Here is a 25757-nt window from a genome sequence, read left to right on the forward strand (position 1 = left end):
CTCCTTTATGAAAGATATAAGAATTGTTAACAAATGCTAAATTCAGGAAATAATTTTTATATTTGAGGAACAAAAAAAAGGTTTTCTGCTTTCAAGAATAAAACAGGTGATGTTTTCATCTTAAAATTGCTTGAGAGAAGTACTGCACTTTTTCTTCGTTGCTCCTTTTAAAGAGTTTTTATTTAAAAAATATTGCAAACTTTGGTTAAACACTGTACTGAAACGCAGAATCTTTGAGTCAAGCTTTGTAAATGTGATATTCAGCAACACGGAAGGCTAAGTTAAGTTTCAACTACGAAGGAGTACTGAAAGTGGGGAAAAAAGCACAAAAAATGAATGAAAGGGAATAACTTTTGTTCAGTTATTTTCTCAAAAAAGATAATTACTGTCAGGCTCAGGAAAAGAAAAAAAAAGATGAGATATAACAGGAAGAGAGCTTCCAAAAGATGTACTCTTAGACTAGTACATACGTATTTAAAATTGTATGAACATTATTTCCTCAGAATTGTTGATACTTAATAGAAATAAAATCTTCTAGTTGTCAATCAGCAATTGATACAGGGAGAAGAGGACAGAAAAGTAATATTTAAATAACCTTGTCTGAATGTAATTTAACACCCTTTGGTGGGATTATCCTGAAGATCGCTCTGGAGGTAGCTAATGGAAAAAGAGTCTAGAGAAAATAGTTGATGGGGCTATCGTATTTCATAGAAATGATCGTAATGAATTCTGATGTCTTATACAGTGAAGCCTTCAAAGACAGGTATAAAATGTATTTGCAGTACAGAGATATATTTGCAGTTATTAGCCATTCAGAGTATTTTTCCTCCATTTGTAAGATTATTTATCAGAAATTGCGTAATTCAAAAAGCACTAAAGAAACTCATGATTTTCAGCTCTAGGAATGCCATCTATTTATGTGCATTATAAACATCATTATGACCCTCTGAGGATAGGGAAGAATGCAGATTCTAACATTTGCGCTTAGTCCTCAGAAGTTCAGGTATCTGAGCCAGCCAACGTTTCAGAGCGTGGCAGCTCCGGCCAAAAGTTACCTCAAAGCTGCTCATAGCAAACCTTTTGCTTTGAGGAAGAGAAATGAGATTCTGAAATATTCCTGCTGTTTATAAACTTGAGATCTAAATATTTAGATCTCTCTATATATTAGGTTACAAGTATTAAAATTCTTAAGAAGATAGGCTGCGATGCTTGTGAAGATCGTACTGAGTCACGTACAACTGAACTTTCTCTCAAAATTCCCGTTTAAAAAAAGCAGTGAAAGAGCCTCAAATGAGGTGTGGTATAACGAATACCTATTAATGTTGTATTTTAAGAAAAGGAGAATACTATTCCTCCTAACTTCGCAAGCGAAGCTCATAGAAAAAAGGTTTTGACTACTTTTTGTAGTAATAGTGGAAGAAGATTAAGACAAATTGATGGTACGGGTATTTTGTATCGTCACTAATCCTGAGGTTCAAGGTTGAGCATTCTTTGGAAATACAAGCCAATGATTATCTGTACCTACCAAAAAAGCCCAAAAAGAACCTATAGACACTAGCGGATAGTTCCTTCAAGCCGAGAATTTAATCAGGAAGTTGATTTTCTTGGTTTTGAATTACGTGCATCAAGTATTTTCTAGTCTCTACTGGTAATGTATTTTTTACCTTTCTCATACAAACACTATATGTTTTTTGCTGTTTCAACCAGAGCACCTCATTTATTGAATCAGTTATAAGTTACAGCACAGAAATTCTTTTAGTAAACAAGTTTTTAAAATGTCTTTTTTTTTTTTTTTTTTTTTAAGCTACTGTTATTTCCTCAAGAGAAAGAGATGCTATTATGCTAGTAGTAGGATATAAATATTTGTGGTAATAACAACGCAAACTGCATGCGAACGGCACAATTAAAAAAGGAAAATGTATGTTGCAGGAGCAGCGTCAATTAAAAGTGTAATTCCGGCATCTGTGTTTCCACGTACTTTATGAAGATTGCAAAGACTTTTTATAAAGTAGTAAGCAGTTTCTTAAAAATTCTAAAATGTGATCTGTATTTGTATTTTTTTCTAAAATACTGTGTTGGCATCCCTTTTGTAGTGGGATGTTTGGATTGAACAGATCTGGAAAAAAAACATGAACAAATGTATTTACAGAACTTGTGCATTAATTTGGATCTTCCATTCATAGAAATCTCTCTGAAAAAGCTATTTGAAGGATAAGAGTATTGAAAGGGAAGATCCTTTTTTTACGTGCAAGCGTTCATTTATGTTACATGGACCGGTCACTTGAAGCATTACAGTTTCCATGTAATTTCAAGCGCTAACTTTCTAGTACACGATCTTAAACTCTCATCTGCAATTCATTTACCGTCCAATTTTCATGTAACACGTCGTTACGCACTCCTCATCCTGTAAATGAGGAAGCACTTTAATTGCATAAGATCAACTCTCAAAACATCTTCCTTCTAACAGGTAACGTTGTTGAATTTCATGATAACTTCAGAAGGAATGCAGGATCAGCTTCTTGGAATAGTAGTTGCAAGAGAAAGACCAGATCTTGAGGGAGAAAAACAAGCCCTCATCCTTCAAGGGGCTGCAAATAAAAGGTATGAAGATATTTTCCCTTTTTAGGGACAGAAGCAGATTGCAGTTTAAGAAAATCAAAATCGTAGGAAATACATTTCAGAGGTGTTTTTTAATTGTTCTATTTAGATCTGATTTAAAAGGAAATTCAAGAGCATGATTTTCGAGAGCCCAGACTCATCTCATTTGGTTTTTAGGCTGATTAAAACACACAGTCTTTCTTGTATTCGTACCGGTTATAACTTTCTCTCAGAGACGTAATTTGCTATCTGTGGGATTGTAATAAAATATTAAAGAACATAGGGGGATGTGTCATTGTAGAGCAAAGTCCTGACCCTGCCTTCTGTCTTTACGTGTCCTTTTCAAGTTGTTATTTTCAAGTTGTTATTAACATGTATTATTTGCTGTCCTCACAAATGTTGATGTTTTACTTTTTTTTTCCCCATTGTGCATTTTATTTGCAATTATTGCACATGTGGAAGGGATCTGCAGATCAAAGCATGAAATGCTTAGTGTTCAAAATGTCGTGACACATTCTTCCTTTGAAATGTTTATTTCAAGTCTGAAATTAGCTTAATTTTTCAGAAATTTAAGCAAACGCTTAGTAACAGATACAAAAAGGTTTTCTTATGTAAGTTGCGTACCGTGGAAAGAATTTACACGTAATCTTCTTCTGTAAAACTAGCAGAAAATAAGCAAATTTAATAAGCAAAAAAAATTGTATTTTATCATAGGCAACTAAAAGAAATAGAAGACAAGATTTTAGAAGTTCTTTCAGCTTCGGAAGGAAATATTTTGGAGGACGAAACCGCTATTAAGATATTGTCTTCTTCCAAAGTTCTGGCTAATGAGATTTCTGAAAAGCAAGCTGTGGCAGAAGAAACAGAAAGGAAGATTGATGCCACTCGTATGGGCTATCGTCCTATTTCTGTCCATTCATCGATCTTGTTTTTTTCTATTACTGATCTAGCCAACATTGAGCCGATGTATCAGTACTCTCTCATGTGGTTTATTAACCTTTTCATCATGTCTATAGATAACTCAGAGAAATCAGAAGATTTACAAACAAGGTAAGAGGAATAATTTGCTATTTGTAATTGGAGACGTATTTTAGGTTACTCTAGAGAAGTTATTGCCATTTCTGCAAAGCGTGTCCTGTAAGGCGTTGCGTTCTCAAACATTCCTTGTATATATCTGCCAGATATTTTTCTGGAAGACAATTTCTTCATAGAGACAAAATGGTATGATATAATACAAGTGCAACATATTCCGCTATTCTATTTAGTAATTGCTAACTTAAGCCACGTGTGAAATTGCACAGCAGCACAGCGATTAAAATGTTCCGTTCACCTTAATTTTGTATTTAATGTATTGACTTTGCATGCCTTCCAGAAGCTGATGAGAAACATTCATGCAATTGGTAAGAAAGAATGAAGTCTTGGGTCCGGGGCCCTAGGATGTAGAGTAGGAAAAAAGCAGTAATTATTAACCCAGCAAATTTTGGACTGTTTGATTATGGTTCCGTATGCGCGGCGTCCCTCCCTCTTCCGTTTTTTCTTCACGAGAATGGGAGAAACTGCAATCTTTAACGATCTAATAAAAGCAAGCCCTGGATTTATTTTACGTGTGATCAGTTAAAGTCACAATAGGATTATTCAGAATATAACACTGAAGTGAATTATCTATACAGAGATTTTCTACGAGATCTTTTCAGTATTCCATCAGTTCAATTAATAAATTCTACTTTGGTGGCTTGTTTGAGCTCCAGGGCTGTGGATTAAATGCACAGAGCTTCGCTTTTCTTGCTTAGCTACTTCCGTGTTCATTCAGTCAACAGAAGACAGAAGAAACTACTGCAGAAAAACCAGTTAGTGTTGCAGATGACAATTTCTGAATTATCTGTTACAGTCCGTGCTTTATCTAAATACAAGTAAAGTGCAGTACCTGGTAAGGTAGCGCTTAACGTATAAGCGTTTGTTTTAATGGCATACTGAGTTATGAAGGTTTTTTTATTAGAGTTTAATCAAGGTCTGTATAGTTCAAGGTTAGCATACCTGTTTTATCAAAAACGCTACGCATTTAAGTCAGAGTTAATATTTTGTTATCGTATTTGAAGCTACTTTCAACTTATCCTTCTGCCAAAAGACAGCCTGCATTCTATACACCTATCTCTTTGACTTTAAATCTTAGGTGTTCTCATCTCAAAAAAGCAGCCACACGCACCTATGTTCCTAAATCAAAGTCAGCGAGCGATAAGAAAAAAGTTTACTTAGCTTATTTGAAATGAAAACTTTGTGCTAGCAGAAATAGGAAGATGTGGGACCTGAATTACAGCTGACAGTACGCATTCCCAGGGCACAGTTTTGTCCGGCAAAGACTAATAAGGCAGACCTGCTGAGGCCCAGAAAATTCTGTCAGTTAATAGTTCACGTGGGATTTTTTGTCTTGGGTTGTCTCTGCTAGTCAGATGGTATTCACTATGCACTCTGATTTTTATATTCTTCTTCATTCTTTTCTTTGTTTGACATAATTGTACAAATGGAGGTGCTTGGTTTCTAACAATCTGTATCGGTTTTTCATTATTTTGACTGTTCTAACTTAATTCTTGGTGAAATGATGACCAACAAAGCTGTATCGATGGCTTCCTATTTTATTTAAATTAAAGAAAATAATTAATAGTCATAACTTTTTTCATATATGTGGGATTATAGCGTCTGTAGAGTAGGAAATGGATTTCAGAGGACAATCAAAAATCTGCAGTTTGGATTTTAGCCGTGGTATTCTTGTTCATAATGAATCTTAAGATGGTTGTTCTTTTCGCCATTCCTAGAGGAGACTGCTCGTTTCCTCGGCAAAATGTGTCGGGGAGTCATAATTTTGGTTTTTGTTATTTTGGTCAAAAATCAGTATACAAATTTGATGATTCTTTGGAGACTAACTGATCAGAGAGTTTGTTACAATTAAGGCGATCCAATTTATTCATAGGTTTCAAAAACGCAAAGGTTTTAAGCATGATATTAATAGAAGATAGTTCTTTTCCTGACACCTGTAGATTGAAGATTCTCAAGGATCATTTCACTTACTCACTTTACGTCAATGTCTGTCGCTCGCTGTTTGAAAAGGACAAGCTGCTCTTCTCTTTTTGTCTAACTGTGAATCTCCTGAAATATGAGAAAATGGTAAGTAATTAAAAATAATTCACACATTCAAATGACCAGCTGTAAGAATTGAGAGGATAAAATAGGAAAATAAGCATATATGTAATAGTAATATTTAATCCAGAATTTTGTTGTTTGAGCTTCATAAGCAATTATGAGAAGTGTAAAAGATTCTCTAGAAAAAAATAAATTTGTCACAAACAGATGTGGCACAAATCGTACTAGATGATAATAGTTTTTCTGGACATTATTGAAACCTAAGTCCGCCCTGTGTTATTCTTAGGGTTAAGGTTTTACAAGATTTTACCGTAATGTATTCTGAATTCTAAAAGTGTATAAAAATGAATTGTGGCAATTTAAGAAATAACTCATCTTTTTCACTTAAAGTGTTAAATGTTTTTAATTTTTTTTTTTTTTACAAAGAATTGCTGAAAGCCAACATGAATTTTGTTAATTTTTACTAATTCTTTAAAAAATATTTCTTTACTAGGATTTTTTTTTTTTTTAAATTCATGATGAAATATGCTTACTTTAACTTCACTATCTGCAAAGCGGTTCTTACTAAAAATTGCTCGGTGGTCTCACAGTATCACAGAAGCATTAAAATGAATACTTTCAAGAGCTGACACAGCGATGGACGAGTGGCTTGGAATTACAAAATTCAAGCCGTCAAAGTTTTGAGATAAAAGAATGAGACATGTAATGGACCAATAGTTTTTTTTCATACTTGGACTCACATTACAGTAAAAAGTTTTCAAACTGAATTGTCCCCTGAAGTACTTCCAGGATGGGTTTTGTTTTTATTTGCTTCTTTCGCTTCAAAATGTTGGGAATTAAGAACGCATCTGACAAAGAGAACTTTGTCTTAAACTGCTCGTTCCTCCAGTTTAGGAACGCAGATGAAAATTCTTTTAAAATCAGCTTTTATATTTAGTTTTTCAGTTCCTCAAATTCGTTCTTAACTGAAAATCAGACACTAATTGTTTTAGGTAGGAATCTTTTTCAACTAGTCTAAGAAATCAGATAAGCACAGTGATTTCCTATAGAACATATTAAAACTATCGGATTTCATTTAGTTGGTTCTGAGAGCATTGTTTTTCTCTGCAGATTAAAGAGGATGAGTGGAAATTCCTGCTGACCGGTGGCATAGGCTTGGACAATCCCTTCTCTAATCCATGCACCTGGCTTCCTCCACAATCATGGGACGAAATCTGTCGACTAGAAGACTTGCCATGCTTCACAAACATTCGTAAGGATTTTACGCAACTTAAAGATGGATGGAAAACGGTGTACGACAGCTTGGTACGTTAACATTCCCAGTCGCTTGCTTCCATAAGCTAATTAACATGTCGAATATATTTATTCTGAGAAAATGAAGTATTGTCATTTTACAGGGTCGGTTTCTGCATATATGAAAGTTGAAATTTAAGCAAATGGTGTGGAGGGGCAGATTACTACCAGTTTATCAGGTGGCTACTGAATAGCGGGTGGTGATTTGAATTGGGCTAGAGTAAAAGATGGCAAAACCTGTGGAAGTAAGGCGAAAGTGAAATTAACTAAATTCAAGTCAGCTGCTGGTGCCTTATCGGTCTATTCATTTGTTCACCGTGCTTTGAGGATGACTTTTCGTACCATTACATAGGTATTCAGCTTTTTTGGGTAAATTTAAAAAAAAGACAGCAACGAAAACAACTGTTACATTGTAGAAATACTCAAGTGGGATTCAGGAGACCTGTGTCCTATTCCAGAGTGACAGATAGGCAGGAACTATTTCTTTATACCTTTTCACTACTGGACGCTCAAAATTGAGGCTCTATAGTTGACTTATGCTCCACTTTTAGGCACTCACTTTGTCTTTCTGTCAACTTTTCTCAGCTCTCGTTTTATCATACTGCTTCTCTTCTGCTTTTAGATACACTGAGCTCTCACTGTACGCACAATTCCTGACCAACTATTTTAAAAACTACCATTTCCCAATAGCGCCGTGCCTGACCGTAACTGTTTCCAACACTGAAACCATAGCATCTGTTCACGCTAGTCGAGTGAAGCACTTTTTCACCATAAGATAAGTGAGGAAAATATATAAATGTACAGCCTGTGACCTGTTATACTCTTTTTAAAAAGGCTGCGTTTTATCGATTTCAAAGATTCAGAAATCCTTTCTCTAACAAAGGGACTCGACGGGGGCAAGGAGGAAAACTAAAGGATTTTTAATTGGAATTTCTCATGACCGTATGAAAAATTTCTAAGAAACTGAGCAGATACAGCTCCTTCAATCGTCCAGATAGCAGTAAACAGGCAAATAGCAGAACTAAAGCTTTCCTTAAGCATTTACATAACATATACAGTAAGTTGAGAGCTTCAGTTCATCTTCCAACACTAGCCATTGAGAAATCGAATGTGGAAATCACAGCCTTTGAAACAGAGGGCAAGGAGACTACTTCATTATCTACACTAAGATTATACCATTTCAAAGTAAAGGTGCTGACTTGCAGACGAAAAGAATCAAGGTCCACGTGTTGACCGCTAACTGCATTCAAAGAGCCAAACTCTTTGGAATTTCTTCACTTAAATATCATTCAAAAAAAACATCTGCACAGTCAGGTCAGCAGCTAAATGATAAAAAAAAAAAATCTAAAAAATTAGTAACGCTGCAACTAGGACTGCCGTTACTGAACCCTGAACAGTATATATGTTGCCTGTCACTGTCTCGATCTGGGAGAGGCGCTAGGCATCTTACTCATTATAAAAACATTTTTTTCAGCATCCAGCTCCAATAGTACTATTATTAATACTTTCCTGTGAACGCACTGGGATGTTAAGAAGTGCTAGTAAATGGGTCTCAATAAGCATTCTTTCTCTGACAGAGGCCATTTTCTTCACCAGTATAGTTTATCCCCAGTAACACACAACCAGGCAAAGGGCAGTTTCGTGTACGAAAGGAAGAGAAAGAGGCACAAAATGACCATGAGCCACCTCGGCATAAATAACTGTACAACAAATATAGCTGTCTCAAGATCACCAGAAAACTATTTGATGTTTTCTTCTTCTACTCTTGCAACTCAGGTTCCTTCCAAAAGTAGGGAATACCTGACTTCAGCTCCCTGCTCCAAGAGTTCTGTGTATTTTATCTAAAGTTAAGCTCTGTATCTTAGAGTAGGGACTGAAACTTGGTTTCCCCCAGCCAGGCGGCCAACTTAACCTCAAAGCTTACTGCTGCATCTCTGCTTCTCATGGTGAAATGAACAATTTTTGTCAGTAGCACAATTCGTAACTGTCTTCTGTGCAACCTTCGCTCATTAGCATTTCTTATTTTTTTCAGTGATCCCGAACTAGCAGTTTTTTTGCCACGCTCTTAGAGAGTCATTAGAGTTTTCACTGCAACATATTTCCCCCATATATTAATTGAAAAATAAGATTAGAATCCAGAATGCTGCGCTAAGTACTAAAGGTCAGAGTTCAGACTCTTTGAGGACCGCAAGCTCCATTGCGACTCAATTTACTAAATCAAAGTTGCTTGGAATCTGTAGTCCACCCGCACACCTCTGTGCCCAGCCCTCTACAAGTGAGGCTAAGTTGCCCTGGCACAGCTGTAACACCAATGGCCAGATAGCACTGTACTTGAGTAAGTTAACACACACCACATGCTTATTGCTATTCCAGTCTAGTAACTGCTGTAATGTAGCTGGAATATCTATACGCTACTTACAAAATAAGTTCCGGGGTGTTCTTGAACTCAGTTTTTCTGTTCAATTTCACTCAGATGCAGCATAAATAGTGATTATCATATAATAGCATAGCGTTCCATGTATCTCATGTCTCGTCCACCGTCTTCCTAGAGAGGAGAGCAACTGGGGTCGTTACATTTTAAACACCTAAAAATGACTGGCTTCTCTGCTACAGTATACGCTCCCTAGATACACTTTGTGTTATTTAACCTCATTTAATGTTGTTTTCTTAAAAAAAAAGTCCTATTCCTGCAGATTAATAAAAAGTCCATCGTGAATTGATGTATCTCAAGGTAAGATAATTAGCAATTCACAAATGCTGTAGAGAAAGCTTAAATATGTATGTTTTTAGGATCCTCAGCATGAGAATTTTCCTGCAGAGTGGCAAGAGAAGTTGGGCGAATTCCAAAGGATGCTCGTCATTCGCTGTCTGAGACCTGACAAGGTATGTACAAGGCTACTGCCTTATTCAAAAAACCTCACGCGTATTTTAGAAACCAAAAGCATTTGCAAGTATGCATTTCAACTGCGTTGCTGCAGCTTAGCCCCAGCAGACAGCTAAGCGCTACGTGGGCGCTTGCTCAGTGCTCACAGTGAGATGGGGGAGAGAAGCAGAAATAGTAAGACTGAAAGTTCATGCTGAGGTAGTCTGTTCACCACGTAAAAATCACAGTAAGATAGATGCCATCGTTCCAAATGTACCCTCTCCTCCTCCTTCACCCTAGCTTTTACTTACGTAACAATACAGCATGGAATATACCTTAAGTTAGTCTAGACCAGCCACCTCTCCTCCCAGACAACTGAAAGCGTAACAAGCAGACTTAACACGGAAGGATAGGACTTAAGCTTTTCTTACATTTCACTGTGTACACCAAAATCTCCTTAGTGGTTCCAGCTCAAGGCTGTCTTATGGGCCTAGTGACTTTCCCTTTTTATTATGTCTGACAACTTGGCTTGCAGAAGTTTTTACTTCACTATCCAAGGCCAGTTAGACTGGTGTAGGAAGATAATTTAACAGTAGCGTCGACTGTTAAGTAGTAATTACAGCAGGCACCCAGATCCATTTTGTTCTATAGAAAGTATTTTGATGCAGGACTGTTGTGAGCATCTGGCTCAAATAAGGTGTAGATCGCAACAGGTACTCTCCATTAGTCATCTTTATTCAAAAGTCAGCCTACAAAAAGCAAAATAAACGTATTTGCTTGCGTATTTATCATATATATATAACCTGTGAATATATATTCACTAGCATTAGTCCATGCCTACCTATGACAAAGCATTTTGCAAGAGAGAAATAAATCAGTTACTACTTCTGCTCTAGAGAGCCTATTAAAAAATTCTCCACGCTTCCTCAAACTACTGTTCAGATTAATATAAGTATTTGCATAGGAATAAAAATATTTTTACTGTATAAGAGAAAAAAAGTCAGTCATATTTAACTTCTGGACTCATGATGTGAGCTTTCAGAAGATTGGCAAGTCAGATCGGCTCGGATGGGTGCTGGTGGCTGTGGCGTATATCGATGTTTGGAGACAAAGTTATCCACAAGACGCTTCCTAGTTGCAGCAACTTCTTCTTCAAAGGCATTTATTATGCTTCTGCCAGTTTTGCACTTAAAGCAAAGGAAAAGATTGAGATTTTTAAATGAGTAACTTAACTGTCCAATTCAGAGGGGTTCAGAACTTAGATCCTTAAGAAGTCATTTATCTGCTACTAATCTTAGCTTAGAAGTATGCTTTTTATGAGCATTACCATTGTTTGAATGGTGCACACTGGTCCATCAGGTAATTCGTATGCGTATACCATCTGATCCAGAAACTCTTCCACCAGCCTCACCAGTGGGGTTCAGTTCAGCAGTTTTTTTTAAATATATTTAGCAAACTTGTAAGTTGTGAGCCCATTGTTTAGCTCTCACATCAGGGAGAGAGTCTTGAATTTAGTTTTAGTTTAGGTATGTTTAGGTAATAACTTTTTACAATTAGTCCACCTTCTGAGGTATCGGACCTCTTCCACTAAAGCAGACTGCTCCTATTTTTAGCTATTTGAGCGTTATTTATTCTTCATATAATCTTGACAGCCACCAGGTATGTTTTCAATATCAGACCTTAGAAGCAAGATAAAGATCTATTGCGCAAAGCCACGAAGTGGTTAGACGACAAATACGGGGCACAGTTAACGTGCCCCTCAGGGAGTTCGGCTCACTTTGTTCTATTATCCATAGAATTAAGATTGACAGCATATCAAAGGCCATCAATTAAAAAAGCTCAGATACGTGTGCTTCAGTATATGTCAACAGTACAGCCTGCACATATACTGTAGGGAAGATCAGAACTCGAGAACCGCGACTCATTCGAAAGGAGCTTTAAAGTCTGACAGCGTAGTTAAACAGCGGTTTTGTGTAAAGCTAGAGACAAAAAGCAGCAGTCTGACCAAGTTCTATTTTTCAGGTTCCAAAAGATGGAACTGCTAATTGTAGTTTCCACACACACCCAAGTTCACTTTTCTACTCCAGTGAATTGTTGGACAAACATTCGTAACTGAACTAAGTTATCTTTCAGAAGCTAGACAATAAACTAGGTTTGGAAAGGCTAGGGGTGCAGGTTACTTAGCAAATAAGGCATTTTGGTTATCAATTCCACGTTAGTCCCATTCTGGCATTACACCATCATTCCTTCCTTAGCATTCAACCCTCTTAAAAAAGGAAGGAGTGTTTTTTTTTTTTTAAGTAGTTCAGCTTTGCATTTTAAGATTACTTAGTTAACACTTACAAGGAAGGTTCTTAGCCGCGTCTTCTCCAGCATGTAGTACTCCTCCATTGTCAGGTCATCAAACTGCTTAGTAAGAGATAAAAATCCACAGCTACGACGTTTGGCGTGTTCCTCCCTGCAGTGTGAGCCCAGAACAAGAATGGGTATTAAAACCAAGAAAATTGCACTTCAAGATGCATAAAAAGCGGACAAGTTTCTTCAATATTTCTGTCTACGAGCAGGTAACATCTGAAATACAATTCAGCCAATGTTAGATAAAAACCGGTTGCATGAACCGTGAGTGAGAAACAGTACAAGGCAAGATCTGGACTGACTTTACAGCATTGATAGAAACCATCTTCCGCTTGCCGAATCAAAAACATCCTCTTCAGATGCAAAAAGAGAAATTAAAAACCGTATGGAGTATAATTAGCAAGTGTTTCGAGGTATAAGATAGGATAAACTTTTGGAGGCTTCAGTTTACTGAAATGCTAGAAAACTTGTTAATTTTGTAATGAATAAGGGGGATGTTGTCATGGAGATATACAGAAATATTTAAAGAACATGGTTAAGCCTGTGCTTACCATGGGTCGTCATTAGGTTCCCAGCCCTCCAGTTCTATCAAGCAAAAGAAACATTTTGCCACATCCGGTTCATTTGCACTTCGGCAGTGGATAAAGCCTGCCTTTGCCATCTGCAAGAGACAGTTCAAAAGTTTAGAACTTCATCCAACACGCAGCTCATGCTCACATCAAACTGTCGCAGAGAACTTTCGGTAACGTCTTTCCCCACCATATCTATCTGCGCAGATCCAGCTGAAAAACGAGTTTTAAGAGCAAGAGCTGTAAGTGGGCAGATCAATTAGTAAAGGAACAAGGAACAGTCAGGTCAAGGGAATAAGTTTCTACATAGTTGTCATGTTCACAGGCCACCAGAGTACCTTTGCTATTTCAGAGATTAACTAGCACACCAACAGAAGCATTTCGCTATCGGTGCATATAATCTGCTGTAGCCCGGAATATATATATATTTTTTTTCCTAGAGAAAAACTGTAGTGTAAGGCCGCAACCACAGAAAACCCTTACGTATAAACTGCATGAGTAGAGTGCTACACTTTCCTGTCAGTTTAGAATGGCATCTGGTAGGAAAGCTAAAAAACAAGTTCATTTCAGTTATCAAGAATCACCTCTTAGATAACTCTTTTAGCACAGCTTAGCTGAGATCTAACCCACTTGTTTGATACATGTGCCAAATCAGAAGCACAGTCTCCTCTTTTCAGCCCTCAAGTTGAAGCCTGCAAGGACGTAAAGATTAAGTTTACTAAAACTAAGACAATTTTAACTTCTGATATTAGGTTCAAGTAGTAATCATTCTGCTAGTTCATCCTTCCTGCTGGATGAAGTAGAATATTCTTCTAGGTCTGTCTCCAAAAAGAGAGTCTGCAAGCAGAAATGCAACATAATACAGAAAGTAACCATAAGTTTGGAATACAAAAAATTAAAGGTAGATCAGCAAACTAAATACATAAACTTGCAATCAAAAAAAGAAAAGCAATCATCTTGCTACAGTATCTCAGAACACAGGGAAGACAGACTGCTCAGCTTTTCACTTCAGGCTAAGCAGAGGCTCACAACTTCTCTTGAACAAAAAATACTAATGTGAGGGACTTGACCTTCACAGTATACCAAGAGTAGGACGTGGTTAAGGCATCCTTTATCAGACTCACATTCTCTGGAGTGCACTTGCAGTTCTTCATGAAGGGCCAATTGGCAAAGGTTTTTAAGCGGCTTTCATAATTGTACATCTCTTTAAGCTCATTCAGTAGACTTGAAGCTGAAAGGAGCTCTTTCAGAAGTGCCTCCATCTGTGCAGACTGCAGGGAGCGTAGGTCAGAGCTCTCTCCTTCCTAGGTCTCCAATTTAAGGTATTCTCCTAATTGGTGACACACTACACCTGTGAAGCAGAGCGGCTTTAAAATAAGTGAGAACATATGGATGAGAGTGGGATGACTGGGAAACAAGTTTGTTTCAGATATGTAATGTTTCATACTGTGTATTTATTAACTGAAAGAAATGGTACTTATAATGTATAACTGTATTGCTTTTATGATTATAATGTTGAAGATATAAGTGAAAGGCTTATAGAAGTTCAGTCATTTTGTGTAGAGTTTATATTAAAGCTATTAAAAAGGCACAGTTTGTGACAAGTGGTTGAACCAGTACTGGTGTTTCTGAAGCGTTTAGAGTTACTTAAATTTCATGTTATGGGGTCAAAATCTTATACTGCATTTGCTGATACTGTTAGAACTCTGTAACGGTGACTTGGTAATTATACAGTATTCAGTGCATCGCAAGGTATTTTAGTCAAGAGGGAAATAAAACAAATATACCTGTAAATGTTTAGTTATAAAAGTTTCAAGCTGTCTTCTTATAAACAGTTTCACATGCACGGTACTGTGCTTACTTTACAATAGTAAATTAAAAGACCTATGGGTAGGTGTATGGGAACTGCTGAGTCACGGCCTGAACCTCTGATTAATCACCTGAGGTGAGCAAGGAGTCAGCCCTGGGAGCACAGGTGAAAGCAATTCACCTGTGCTGCAGGAAGGAGTGGAGCCTGGCTCCTCCTCTCCTAGACCCATTTAAGAGCTGACTACCAGTGGGGAAGGATCTCTCTCTCTTTGGAAGATCTACTCCACTGGTCTTTCCTGAGCGAGCCCATGACACGGGTAAGCCTCCTATTTGTTCTCTTTGTCTCGCTGTGCCTAACTCTCCTGCTTATTTCATTATTATAACATCTTAATATTATTTGATTATATAATATTCCTTTATATAATTTTCATTGCTTATGCAGTAGGATACTGTTGTTTGTAGTGGTTTGCAAAGCTGAGGTACTATCTCTTTTGAAACGAGCTCAGTTAAGGTATTTAAAAGGTGAAATCTAGTCTGCAATACAAATAGCGTGCGTGCAGGCGAGATTCCAAGTTCTTACATCAGCACGTTACTCTGTTCAGATGCAGGATGAAAATGATATTGAGGGTCACTTATTTCAACTGTGTCAGGCCATGTCTTTACTGCAAGATTGTTTTGGTTTTCTGTTACACATGCTAAGTGATTTCTTTGGGACTGAACTGGCGTTTCATTTTCTGTGCAGCAATACTCTCCTCGTAGTTTATAGTAAACTGTTTAAAGCGGCATAGTGACATGCATAAATAGGATGTAAAGATTTTATTGTTTCTTTTTTTTTTAGGTAATACCAATGGTGCAGGAATTTATCGTTCACAACCTGGGCCGTCCATTTATCGAGCCACCTCCATTTGATTTGTCAAGTGCATTTTCTGACAGCCACTCTTGTGCACCTCTGATATTTATACTTTCTCCCGGTGCCGACCCTATGGCAGCACTTGTTAAGTTTGCTGACGATCAGGTATTGTGAAATCTCTGGATTTTTTTTTTTTCAGGTAGGTGATGCGTTTGCATGTGTGTTTGCATGTATGTATAAACAGCTAATTGAGTAGAAGTTGAAATGTCAAAGTAAGCTCAGAAGCCTGTTTTTAGGTGCCTAAGAACACGTTGAAACGGATCTCGTGGTTCTCCTGAGGAGGAAGCATTAACTGACAGCATAGTAACGTAGGATCTTGGGTGGCCTTTTCACTTAAAAAATTAATATGTGCATTTGTTCTTGCTTTGACTAGGATGGTATTTAAAACAAACAAACCAACAAAAAAATCCCAGCAGTAGAAATCATTACTTCTGTAAAAGAGCGTTGTTAGTATAAAGCTCCTAGGTTTCTGTGAGATATATTTCTTGCACTGCTTGCCTGTGACTACCAGCATTCTTTGCTGTTGAGCGTCATGCAACCATCTGGCCACAGAGCAGTAAACACATTGTGCGTTTTATTGCAGGCTGTCTGCATCATCATAAGGAAGAGCGTTCCTTGTGAGAGTATCTATAGGAGTTTTTTGGAACTGTCAGAACTGTAAAGTTCAGAATTAAATGGATGCATAGCAGGAGTCTTTCACTGACAGATGATTGCTGAGAGGTTGTAGTCAACCGGGGTGGCGTGAGAAAACGTTTTAAACTGTATTTTAAAACAAGTAGTGCAAAGTAATTCAAGAATATGTATGGATGTGAACTCTAATCCTATAAAACGCATTGTGCTTCCACAGTATTTTTCTTACCTTTAACATGCTTTTTCTATGCAGGGATATGGCGACACAAAGCTTAGTTCTCTGTCGCTCGGTCAAGGTCAAGGCCCAATAGCCATGAGAATGATAGAGAAAGCAGTAAAGGAAGGAACGTGGGTAGTTCTGCAGAACTGCCATTTGGCGAGCTCGTGGATGCCCATGCTGGAAAGAGTCTGTGAGGTAAAAATAACTAATATTTTCAAAAGTGTAGTGAACATATGTTTGACGCACGTGGACAGTTTCCTATATTCGATGGCGATTCCCATTAATTACTTGGAATCACCATGTCGGTTCCGTCTTTGTCGTTCTGGCTGCTGCAGTAGGAAGTGTCCGCAAATGGGGCGGATGTGGCCTATTCCCCGAACGTTAAATCGAGCGCTACAGCTGCCTCCTTAGGCCGAGAGCTTTTTTTGTGCATCTGTCGCTGCAGAAAAGCAGCATGCTAAACAATGCTACATTTGAACAGCTGCAGGTTTGCAAAAAAGTACTGGAGTACAGTTCTTGCTTACCCTTTGCTGGAGTTCTTCATGCATTTTTGATGTGTTGATACTATTGTTGTAGCTTTTTTGAGAAGAGCCATACGACACTCAATATGCAAAGTACATGTGTCGTTGAGGTGTAGACTGGGCACCTCATTTTTGTTCACGTTTTATGCAAACAGCAGAAATTACAGTTCAGTATTCCACAGTCATAAATAAAAGAGCTCTGGCATCCCGCAAAACGAAAATTGTCATCAATTTGAATCTGATCATCATTGCTTGGGAATCTTTTAGAAATTCAACATTGGACTGGTATGTTTTGCAACTCCCTTCAAAAAAGTTGTTTAAATAATAAGAGGAGATGTGTATTAGTCTGTCATTTATTCCAGTTGTTTTCATATATGTTTATTGTAGGAGCTTAACCCCGACACAACACATCCGGATTTCAGAATCTGGCTCACCAGTTATCCATCTGCCACGTTTCCAGTGTCTGTACTTCAGAACGGAGTGAAAATGACTAACGAAGCACCAAAAGGTTTACGGGCGAACATAATTCGTTCATATCTGATGGATCCAATATCTGACCCGAATTTTTTCAACAGCTGCAAAAAAATGGTTAGTAATGCGGTGGCAGCCTTACTTTCTAAAGGGGTTAAAGAAGACTGTGACTGCGTACGTTAGCTCTGGGGAAAAAAGGTAACAAATTAAATAGTTGTCCTTTACAGCAATTGAACTACTTTACTTCTCTGCTGCCTATAACAAAAATGTTTTCTGCGCATCTCCTACTTCAGCGGTGACTTCTTGGCGTGGTATTAATAATGCGGCTCTTTAACAGCGTGCTTTTCACTTCATTTCTATTTGCCATTGCAAATCTGCAAGGTGGTTGTCGTGCGGCTTTTATCCAAAACACAAAATAAGCGGTTGCTCTGTTGAACCGTGATGGCCAGTGGAATTTATAGAGTTCTTACATAAATGCCCTTCAAAGTGCTTGCTGCTTTTATTAAGACTCGGAAAGCTCTGTTTTCAGGATTAGATTTGTGTGCAAGCTTATTTGACCTGAAAATATTTGCTATTATTTATCTCTAATCGTACAGTTCTTTTAAATGAGATCTAATACTTTACCAAAATGTTCACAGTTGCAAACAAACCAAACATAAGCTTCCTACACGTTGAAGGCCTGAGATCTTTACTGAGAATGAATAGAGACATTGTCTGAACAGCTTTTTAAAATGACATTCTGTAAAGCACGTACTTAATAGTGATGTACTTGCATTTGTTTGTAAGGCTGAGTTCAAGGCATTGCTGTATGGCCTGTGCTTCTTCCACGCGCTGGTGCAAGAAAGGCGGAAGTTTGGGCCACTGGGTTGGAATATCCCGTATGAGTTCAATGAGACTGATCTTCGCATCAGCGTGCAGCAGCTGCACATCTTCCTCAACCAGTATGAGGTATGGCAAACTCCCGAGGCCTGTGTGCGCTTCTCATGCGCAGCATAGACCCGTGAGAGCACGTACCCAGGCAGCCGAGAGTTCCCCAGGCGGTGGTTTAGTAGGGGCCTGGGACTGAGCAGTGAACGTTTATTTGCAACAGTATGAATAACAATCCTTTTAGGAGATCAGCGTGTTGTGATCGGTAACCAATTGGCACTGGAAATTTTCAGATTCCACTATTGGCTGTCTGCCATGCAGAATAGAGCAGAGTGCAGTCCACGTTGTTTTTTCTGTCTGAATCTTACTCTGTCTCTAGATAGATGCTGTGGCTTCAGCTCTTGGAGATGTCGTTGGAAGCAGTGAATTATTACACGGAGCAGGCGCTGTGACTGACTTAGTCATAGGGATAATACAGGACTGCAGAGTACCACAGATGATGTGCGAGCTCTATTTGTGTCAATGTAGCTGAATTGAGTACTTACTCATTTGCTGAGCTAAGCAATGTTTCGTCCAAGAGCGTCTGGACTTCGCTAGCCATACGTGACACTTGTTTGTGTTTCAGCATCCTATGCAAAAGACTATAGCCAGAACTCTTTGAAGTTACGGCTAGGCTGCTGTTGTCAAATCACTGTCAGTCTGGTGTACTTTGGATTATTAGAACTGTTAATAGGAAAAAGCGATAGGGAATAGCAAGCAATGTACGGCGGGCGGGTGGTTTAGGGGAGTGGACAATGAGCGTGCAGAATGTTGTATCATACGGCATTGTCTAAGCAAATGCATCACCTAAGAAGGGGGAAGGGTTTTACTGCTGGAAGTGGTAATGGTTTGGATGTAGTTACTATATAGCTCCATACATTTTACAGCACCTTGTCTTTATCACAATCCTTACCATATGAATTTTGATGAGAATTTATCTCTTATCCCCTAATGTTTTTCCCCCTTGCTCTTTTTTTGCTCCCAATTCAAATGTTTCAATTGTGTTTTCCTGTGCATTAACATAATTTACAAGGCATAATTATGTATAACAATTAGACAAACAAGGACTGATCACTGCAGTTAAGGTGTCTATAAACTTGTATCAGGGGACTTTGATTTGCACTGGTGTGGCTTCTTCTTTCTTATGGTGGTATTCTTCTAAAGAATAAGTGGTGTTTGATAAGACCAAAGTCGCTCAAGTGTAGTATAAATACTTAAATATTAAGTATAAAGATCAGTGTAAGTACTTAGTAGTTGAAGATTGGGTGATGTACAGTATAAGATTGAACAATCAGTTATAAATGATAGTTTGTTATGGTTTAGAGAGAATGCTGGTTGCCTTTGAATTAGACGATAGCAATAGTAATGTGGCTGTTGGTGTAAGTTATAGGTTGTGGTAGAGTGGTGGTTTTTTTATTTTTCATTTAGGAGGTACCATATGATGCTCTTCGCTACATGACTGGGGAATGTAACTACGGTGGCAGAGTCACTGATGACTGGGATCGCCGCACACTCCGTAGTGTTCTGAACATGTTTTTCTCATCAGAAGTCATAACAAATAGAGATTATAAATTTGATTCGAGTGGCCTTTACTTTGTTCCTCCAGAAGGTGATGTAAGTACCTGAAAGTCGTAGACATAGTAGAAGTTAAATTTGTATTAAGAAGTGGCCTAATTAAAGCAGTACTACATAAAAGACTTATAATAAATGTGTTTCGATTCATGGGTGCGTGTATATAGGCGTGGAGGGGGGGTGGGCGTGCGGGTTGGGGGGGGTTCAGGGGTGCGTGTATATAGGCGTTTGTACATGTATGTACGTGTGTATACATGTAGAAATATGTATGTTTTCAAATATGTACGTATAGATAGATGCGTACAAATATGTATGCTTAAGTTGAAAGGATAGTACTTAACCTTGCATACGAGAATTAGTTGTTCAGGGTCATTGGTGTTGGAAAGGACCTTGCAGTCTATAAGCTTATTGCACAGGTGAGGTAAGGGAAGTGTCAGAGCAGTGGCTCCCTGCAGGAGCAGCTCCGCAAGCAGAGCACTCTGCAAGGATTGGGGGTGTTGCAATAGCTAGCCTTGTTTCAGTGAGGGCATTATTGAGTACAGAGGAAGGGAGTAGATGAGAGGAAATCTAGGGGTGTTGTCAGCTGCTGAATTGTTCTGATTGTTCATATGCCATCTTAGTTTGGATATGTAACTTACTGCTTTGTTTAGATAGTGTCTGCAAGGAGAATTTTTAGTGGTTTTGGATGGTAGTTTTTGGCCTGTGGTGAAATGTTGGGCTGCTTGTCTTTTTCACATGTTAGCACTCCTTTTTTTTGCAGCACCAAAGCTACATTGAATATACCAGGACACTTCCACTGAATCCTTCCCCAGAGATATTTGGAATGCATGCAAATGCTGATATTACTAAGGATCAGTCAGAAACCCAGCTTTTATTTGACAGCATTCTTCTTACTCAGGTAATGCAGAAAGATGACAAGATTGAGCTTTTATGATCGTCTGCTCCTGTATTTTCATGGTTGTGTAAGCTGGTGTCTGGATGATTTAGTTTCAGTTAACGAGCCTTGATTTTTTTTTTTTTTTATGTTAATTCTGTAGTAGTAACTATTTGGCTTGACAATATTTTTTTTAATGAGAGTTTGTGTCATTATTGCACTTGGTTATTAAATTCAAAAGAATTGTTTTTTGAGGGAACAGATGTAGAAATGTTAGAAAATGGACTAACTTTTTTTTCTATATTTTAAGTTATCAAATCTTAAATGTTTGTCTTTGTAGTCTAGGGCAGCTGGTAGTGGTGCCAAATCCATGGATGACATTATTCATGAAGTGACAGGTGACATCCTGAGTAAACTGCCCTGTGACTTTGATATTGAAATAGCAATGAGAAAATATCCAACTACTTACAGTGAAAGTATGAATACCGTTCTTGTTCAGGAAATGGGACGCTTCAACAAGTTGTTGCAGATGATACGTGAATCTTGTGTCAATATACAGAAAGCCATGAAGGTATACCTGATATTGTCCTATTTAGCATTTAACAATTATTTCTGTTAAAAATGGGCACTGTTGTGGTGTCATGCTGCCCCTATCGTGTTGCTCCTGTTATGCCCATTCCCCTCCGTCCCCCCTTATTAAACCAACACAGCTAAGACCACGTATTTCATTATCTTCCTGTTGTTTTAGGGGCAAGTAGTTATGTCAGCTGAACTGGAAGAAGTGGTGAACAGCATTTTGAAAGGCAAAATTCCAGGACTGTGGATGATCAAGTCTTACCCAAGTCTCAAGCCTCTGGGCAGCTACATTAATGATTTCCTAAGTAGACTCAAGTTCCTACAGGTAAGCGCGCTCCATTGCACATTTTTCCTTGGGGAACACTGCTGATTACAGGAAAGACCTGGAGATGTAACTGTTATTCACCACCCCTATCTGCTGCCTTTCTGTCCAAGGCGGTCCACCCATCAAATCCCCATCCTTCTAATTTCAAGATAAGGGTGTGGTGGGGGAGCTTGTCAGAAGGCTTGCTGAAGTCCTCAGCAATGCTGACCGTCACCGCCCCTCCATCATAGAAAGCTACTGCATTGGTTAAGCATGACCTTCCCCTTCTGAAACCACGATGGTTGTCTCAGGTCACACTCTCACTCCTTCTGCGATCTCACCAACTAAGTTCTGTTCTGTGTTCTCCCCAGTTATAGAGGTGAGACTCATGGGCCTGTAGTTCCCTGTATTGTCCTTGCACAGAGGGATGTGACGGTTTCCCCAGTCATAACATGAAATTTCTTACATTAAGGTCAAGTAACAGCTTTCTGTAGAATTAAGTTGGATCAAGCTAATTGCAAGCTGTGGGACCTTTCACCTGTAAGATTACAGCTGCCCAAAACTGACCTTAAGTCACCTCAATGCTTAGCACTCTTCTGTGCCTTAGTCATCTCTATTGACTGAGGACAACAGGTGTTGGTGTTTGTCTTTTCTAATTAGACCATAAGACCACGAACACTAAAATACACCTTAGCATGACTTCCTGTTTCATCTGGGGCAGAGTGGTTTTCTTTTCAGTGCTGGCTCTAGGAGAAATGCACTGTTTATGTAACGCACCCCTGTCTTAGCTGTTGCTGAGCAATGCCAAGAATACCATGGAGCCTTCCTTGGATGCATGGGAGGATAAATTACTCTGGCTGTTATTATCTAAGTTGCTTTCTAAATACTACAAAAAAACATGCTTCCTCACTTCTTTCTCTCTCTTTTGCTGCTGCAGATGTGGTATGAAAATGGAATGCCACCTGTCTTCTGGATTTCAGGATTCTTCTTCACGCAAGCATTCTTAACTGGTGCCCAGCAAAACTACGCCAGAAAGTACACTATTCCAATAGACCTGCTAACATTTGACTATGAAGTGCTGGAAGATAGGGAATATGAAGTTGCTCCTGCTGATGGTAAGTAAACTGAGCATTAGTTAACACTATTTTGCAGACTCAAGAATTAAGCAGTTAAGTTACTGAATGTAATTAGGTAGCTATGAAACATACAGAAGGGTGCTGTTCCCCCTGTGAAATGCGCAAGATACTGAAGAAGCAAAATGCTACGTAAAACATTAGTGGACTCTGATTTTTGCCTGAAGGGATAAAATATCATCAAAACAGAATAGTTCTTACCCCCTAACTTCCCACTACAGTTAAAACTTCCAATTTTTCAAGCCCCCTTTTTTTTTTCCTGGTTATACAACTTGGGAAATTTTCCTAAACAAATGAAAGCAAAGCCATTTGCTGTTGCCTGCACTTGCTTTGCTATCCATAGTAAAATAGGTTGTGGATCTGACTAGGATGCACAGTACAGAACTACATTCTTAAAAACTACTTGGTCAGTCTCCTAACTTCAGAAAAATGAAGCATTAAACTGAACATTTTGTAATAAAATGACTTAGGAGGAAGGGAAAATAATCACACTCTTTCTAATACTTTCGAGAGAATCTGTTTGACTGGGAGTTGTGTAAAGAAGGCTGCTGCAGGGTGCCTACGAAAACATCACCCACTCAGTTTCAGCTTCTCATCGTGGTTTTTAAAATGTTTCTTAAAACTTTCATACTTTTTACTTATTACAATTTATATTATAATTAATATTAAAGATTACATATATTATATATTACTTGATTGTACTTGAAATTATTGTTAAACTAATAACTTTAAGTTGTGTTTTTGTAAGTGAGTTAGATTTTGAAACAACAAAGTTGAACTACTGAAAGACTCTTAGAGATACCTTCAAATATCCTCTGAAAAAACTGACAGAAGCACGTAGTATACATCATAAACACAGGAGTTTATGATGACAAATGTAAAAATCATGTCCAGTATTTTAAATTGGAATTTTAAACCTGCCTTATGATTTAAGACAGGACATGCTGTGCTACTGCTAGATGCTGTAACTTTCTAACACTTCATGAAACTGTAACTATATAAAGTTTTAACTTGGCAAGAAATATAGTGTTTCAAACAGACAATCAAATACTTTTAACACAAAAATTGACGGAGGCCCACACAGTCAATCAGCTGATGGCAAAGTGTGCTGCAGTGGCTGCTGCTTTCTGTTAGAAAACCCTCCCAGCATTCTTGTAATGTGTTCTCTTACTCAACTGATTTAGGGGTCTACATCCAGGGACTGTTCTTGGATGGAGCGCGTTGGAACAGAGAAACTAAAAAGCTAGGAGAATCTCATCCGAAAGTCCTCTACGATACAGTGCCTGTGGTGAGTGTATATTACATTTTATAACAGTTTTATAGTATTATATGTGAGCAACTTCTATGGATTAAATACCGAAGTGGCAAACTTTAAGGGAGCAACAGGGTAACTCAAAAGTTGACAGCACCTACTAGTAACAGTAGCAACAGTACATTTAGCATTGCAGATCTTGTTCGAGGAAGCAATCAGCAAAGAAAAGATTAAACAAAACGTAGGTTTTCAGGCCAATCTGTTGAAAAGCAAACACTGCTGTCAAAAATACTTAGGCTCAACTGAGAAGGTTTCCCACCCCTCCCCTTAAAAAACAAACTCACGCGTAAAGGATTATTCTTTGCTGCAGATATGGTTGAAGCCCTGTAAGAAAGCCGATGTTCCGCAACGACCCAGTTACCTGGCTCCAGTGTACAAGACCAGCGAGAGAAGAGGGGTACTGTCAACCACTGGCCATTCCACCAACTTCGTCATCGCGATGACCCTTCCTTCTGATAAACCACAGGAACACTGGATCAAACGGGGGGTGGCATTATTATGTCAGCTTAATTCATAAATGTACAGCAATTAGCGGGGGCTCCTTTTCTAGATCACCTGTGAAGAATGCGTTTTAGTTCTGAATGGCCATATCAAGAAGTAAGTCTACATATGCAAGGATTCATTATAAAGCAAAACACATTTTGCACGTTGCAATTTGTGACATATAAAATACAAGACTGCAGAATAAAACCTCATGAAAGCCAAAAAGAACATCTGCTCCTTTAATAATTTTATTTTTCGAAGGCTCCTTGTTTATAAGGAACATACATAAAAATGAACACAACACTGTTGACAACGAACAGAACAGCATTTGATCTTCTCCAGCTTTATAAAATTAAAAAAAAATAATGATAACAAAAAGACTGATAGTTCAGCTGTATCTTAAAGGACCATAATCACATTAGAAACCATAGACTCAATTGTTACCAAGAGGGGACTTTTTTATTTAAAAAATATCACACTGCATCTAGCAACAACAGTATTTCTAAGCGTAATCACAGCAGATCGAGTGCAATGTGATCTACATCAAAATTGATATGGGATGTCACACAGTGACAGCATTTTAATATACAAATAACACGCCCTCCAACAAGTACAAGTGAGATGAGACTCTGGATTCAACAGAATGGAATGTACAAACCAAGCGGAAATGTAGTGGAATTCAGATCATCTGTAACGTGACTTAAAAGCGTACATTAGAACTATCTGAATTTCAGAACTGGTGGAAAACCTACAGCGGAAGTCATGGGCATTACACTGCCCTTGGTAAGTTGTAATAAATATTACAAAATGAAAGACAAACAACATATGTATTTAATGAAAAAAAAATCCAGTACCTGCCTTGAAAGACCGTATTTTCCCTTGTCTGAAGAAGGTCTTGAAAGGAAGTTGAATATTTCCTATGCAGGCAGTGTATTAAGCAAAAACCATACTCCAACTAATACAAAAGTAAATATACTACCTCAAATAAACAATTTTTCATTTGAAACATATTAAAAGAAATAAACTTACTTAAAAAAATGACACACACGTCGGTTAGACCACATGGCCCCCTTATACTTGACAGAGTTGACAAAAAAATTAAAATTAAGGGTCAGTTCAATACATAGGCAATATAAGTCACAGGATAATTACAGAGGATCTTAGCATCGATAACTTAAGTCTCCTTGAAAAAGGTATTCAGGGATGTACGGTGAGCACCGGGT

The 25757-nt window shown here is 38.1% G+C and overlaps 2 protein-coding genes across 4 annotated transcripts in view; one reads left to right on the forward strand and one right to left on the reverse strand.

Moving 5' to 3' along the window:
- The window catches only part of DNAH7 (dynein axonemal heavy chain 7), a 99015-nt gene extending 73802 nt beyond the window's left edge, over nt 1–25213 (forward strand). For 2 of the 3 annotated variants that reach the window (XM_031601139.2, XM_090144281.1), the window contains exons 49-64: nt 2468–2601; nt 3313–3648; nt 5631–5757; nt 6844–7038; nt 9817–9909; nt 15461–15637; nt 16416–16577; nt 17291–17491; nt 18161–18322; nt 19709–19894; nt 20613–20750; nt 21067–21297; nt 21475–21627; nt 22544–22721; nt 23924–24027; nt 24362–25213. In XM_031601139.2, coding sequence (XP_031456999.2) covers nt 2468–2601; nt 3313–3648; nt 5631–5757; nt 6844–7038; nt 9817–9909; nt 15461–15637; nt 16416–16577; nt 17291–17491; nt 18161–18322; nt 19709–19894; nt 20613–20750; nt 21067–21297; nt 21475–21627; nt 22544–22721; nt 23924–24027; nt 24362–24568 — 2784 coding nt within the window. In that variant the 3' untranslated portion in view covers nt 24569–25213. The remainder of the gene's footprint in view (nt 1–2467; nt 2602–3312; nt 3649–5630; nt 5758–6843; nt 7039–9816; nt 9910–15460; nt 15638–16415; nt 16578–17290; nt 17492–18160; nt 18323–19708; nt 19895–20612; nt 20751–21066; nt 21298–21474; nt 21628–22543; nt 22722–23923; nt 24028–24361) is intronic. The other variant, XM_090144282.1, reaches the window with a different exon arrangement.
- LOC116233942 (baculoviral IAP repeat-containing protein 5.1-like) lies at nt 10604–14111 on the reverse strand. The gene is made up of 4 exons (XM_031601145.2): nt 13938–14111; nt 12796–12905; nt 12233–12347; nt 10604–11076 (listed from the first exon to the last, which is right to left on the reverse strand). Exons 1-4 carry the CDS (start codon nt 14073–14075, stop codon nt 10900–10902), a joined length of 540 nt encoding a protein of 179 aa, XP_031457005.1. The 5' UTR covers nt 14076–14111; the 3' UTR covers nt 10604–10899.
- Nucleotides 25214–25757: the final 544 nt, after the last annotated feature.

This window comes from Phasianus colchicus, chromosome 7 (genome assembly GCF_987193195.1).
Source record: "Phasianus colchicus chromosome 7, bPhaCol1.hap1.1, whole genome shotgun sequence".
Lineage (NCBI taxonomy): Eukaryota > Metazoa > Chordata > Aves > Galliformes > Phasianidae > Phasianus > Phasianus colchicus.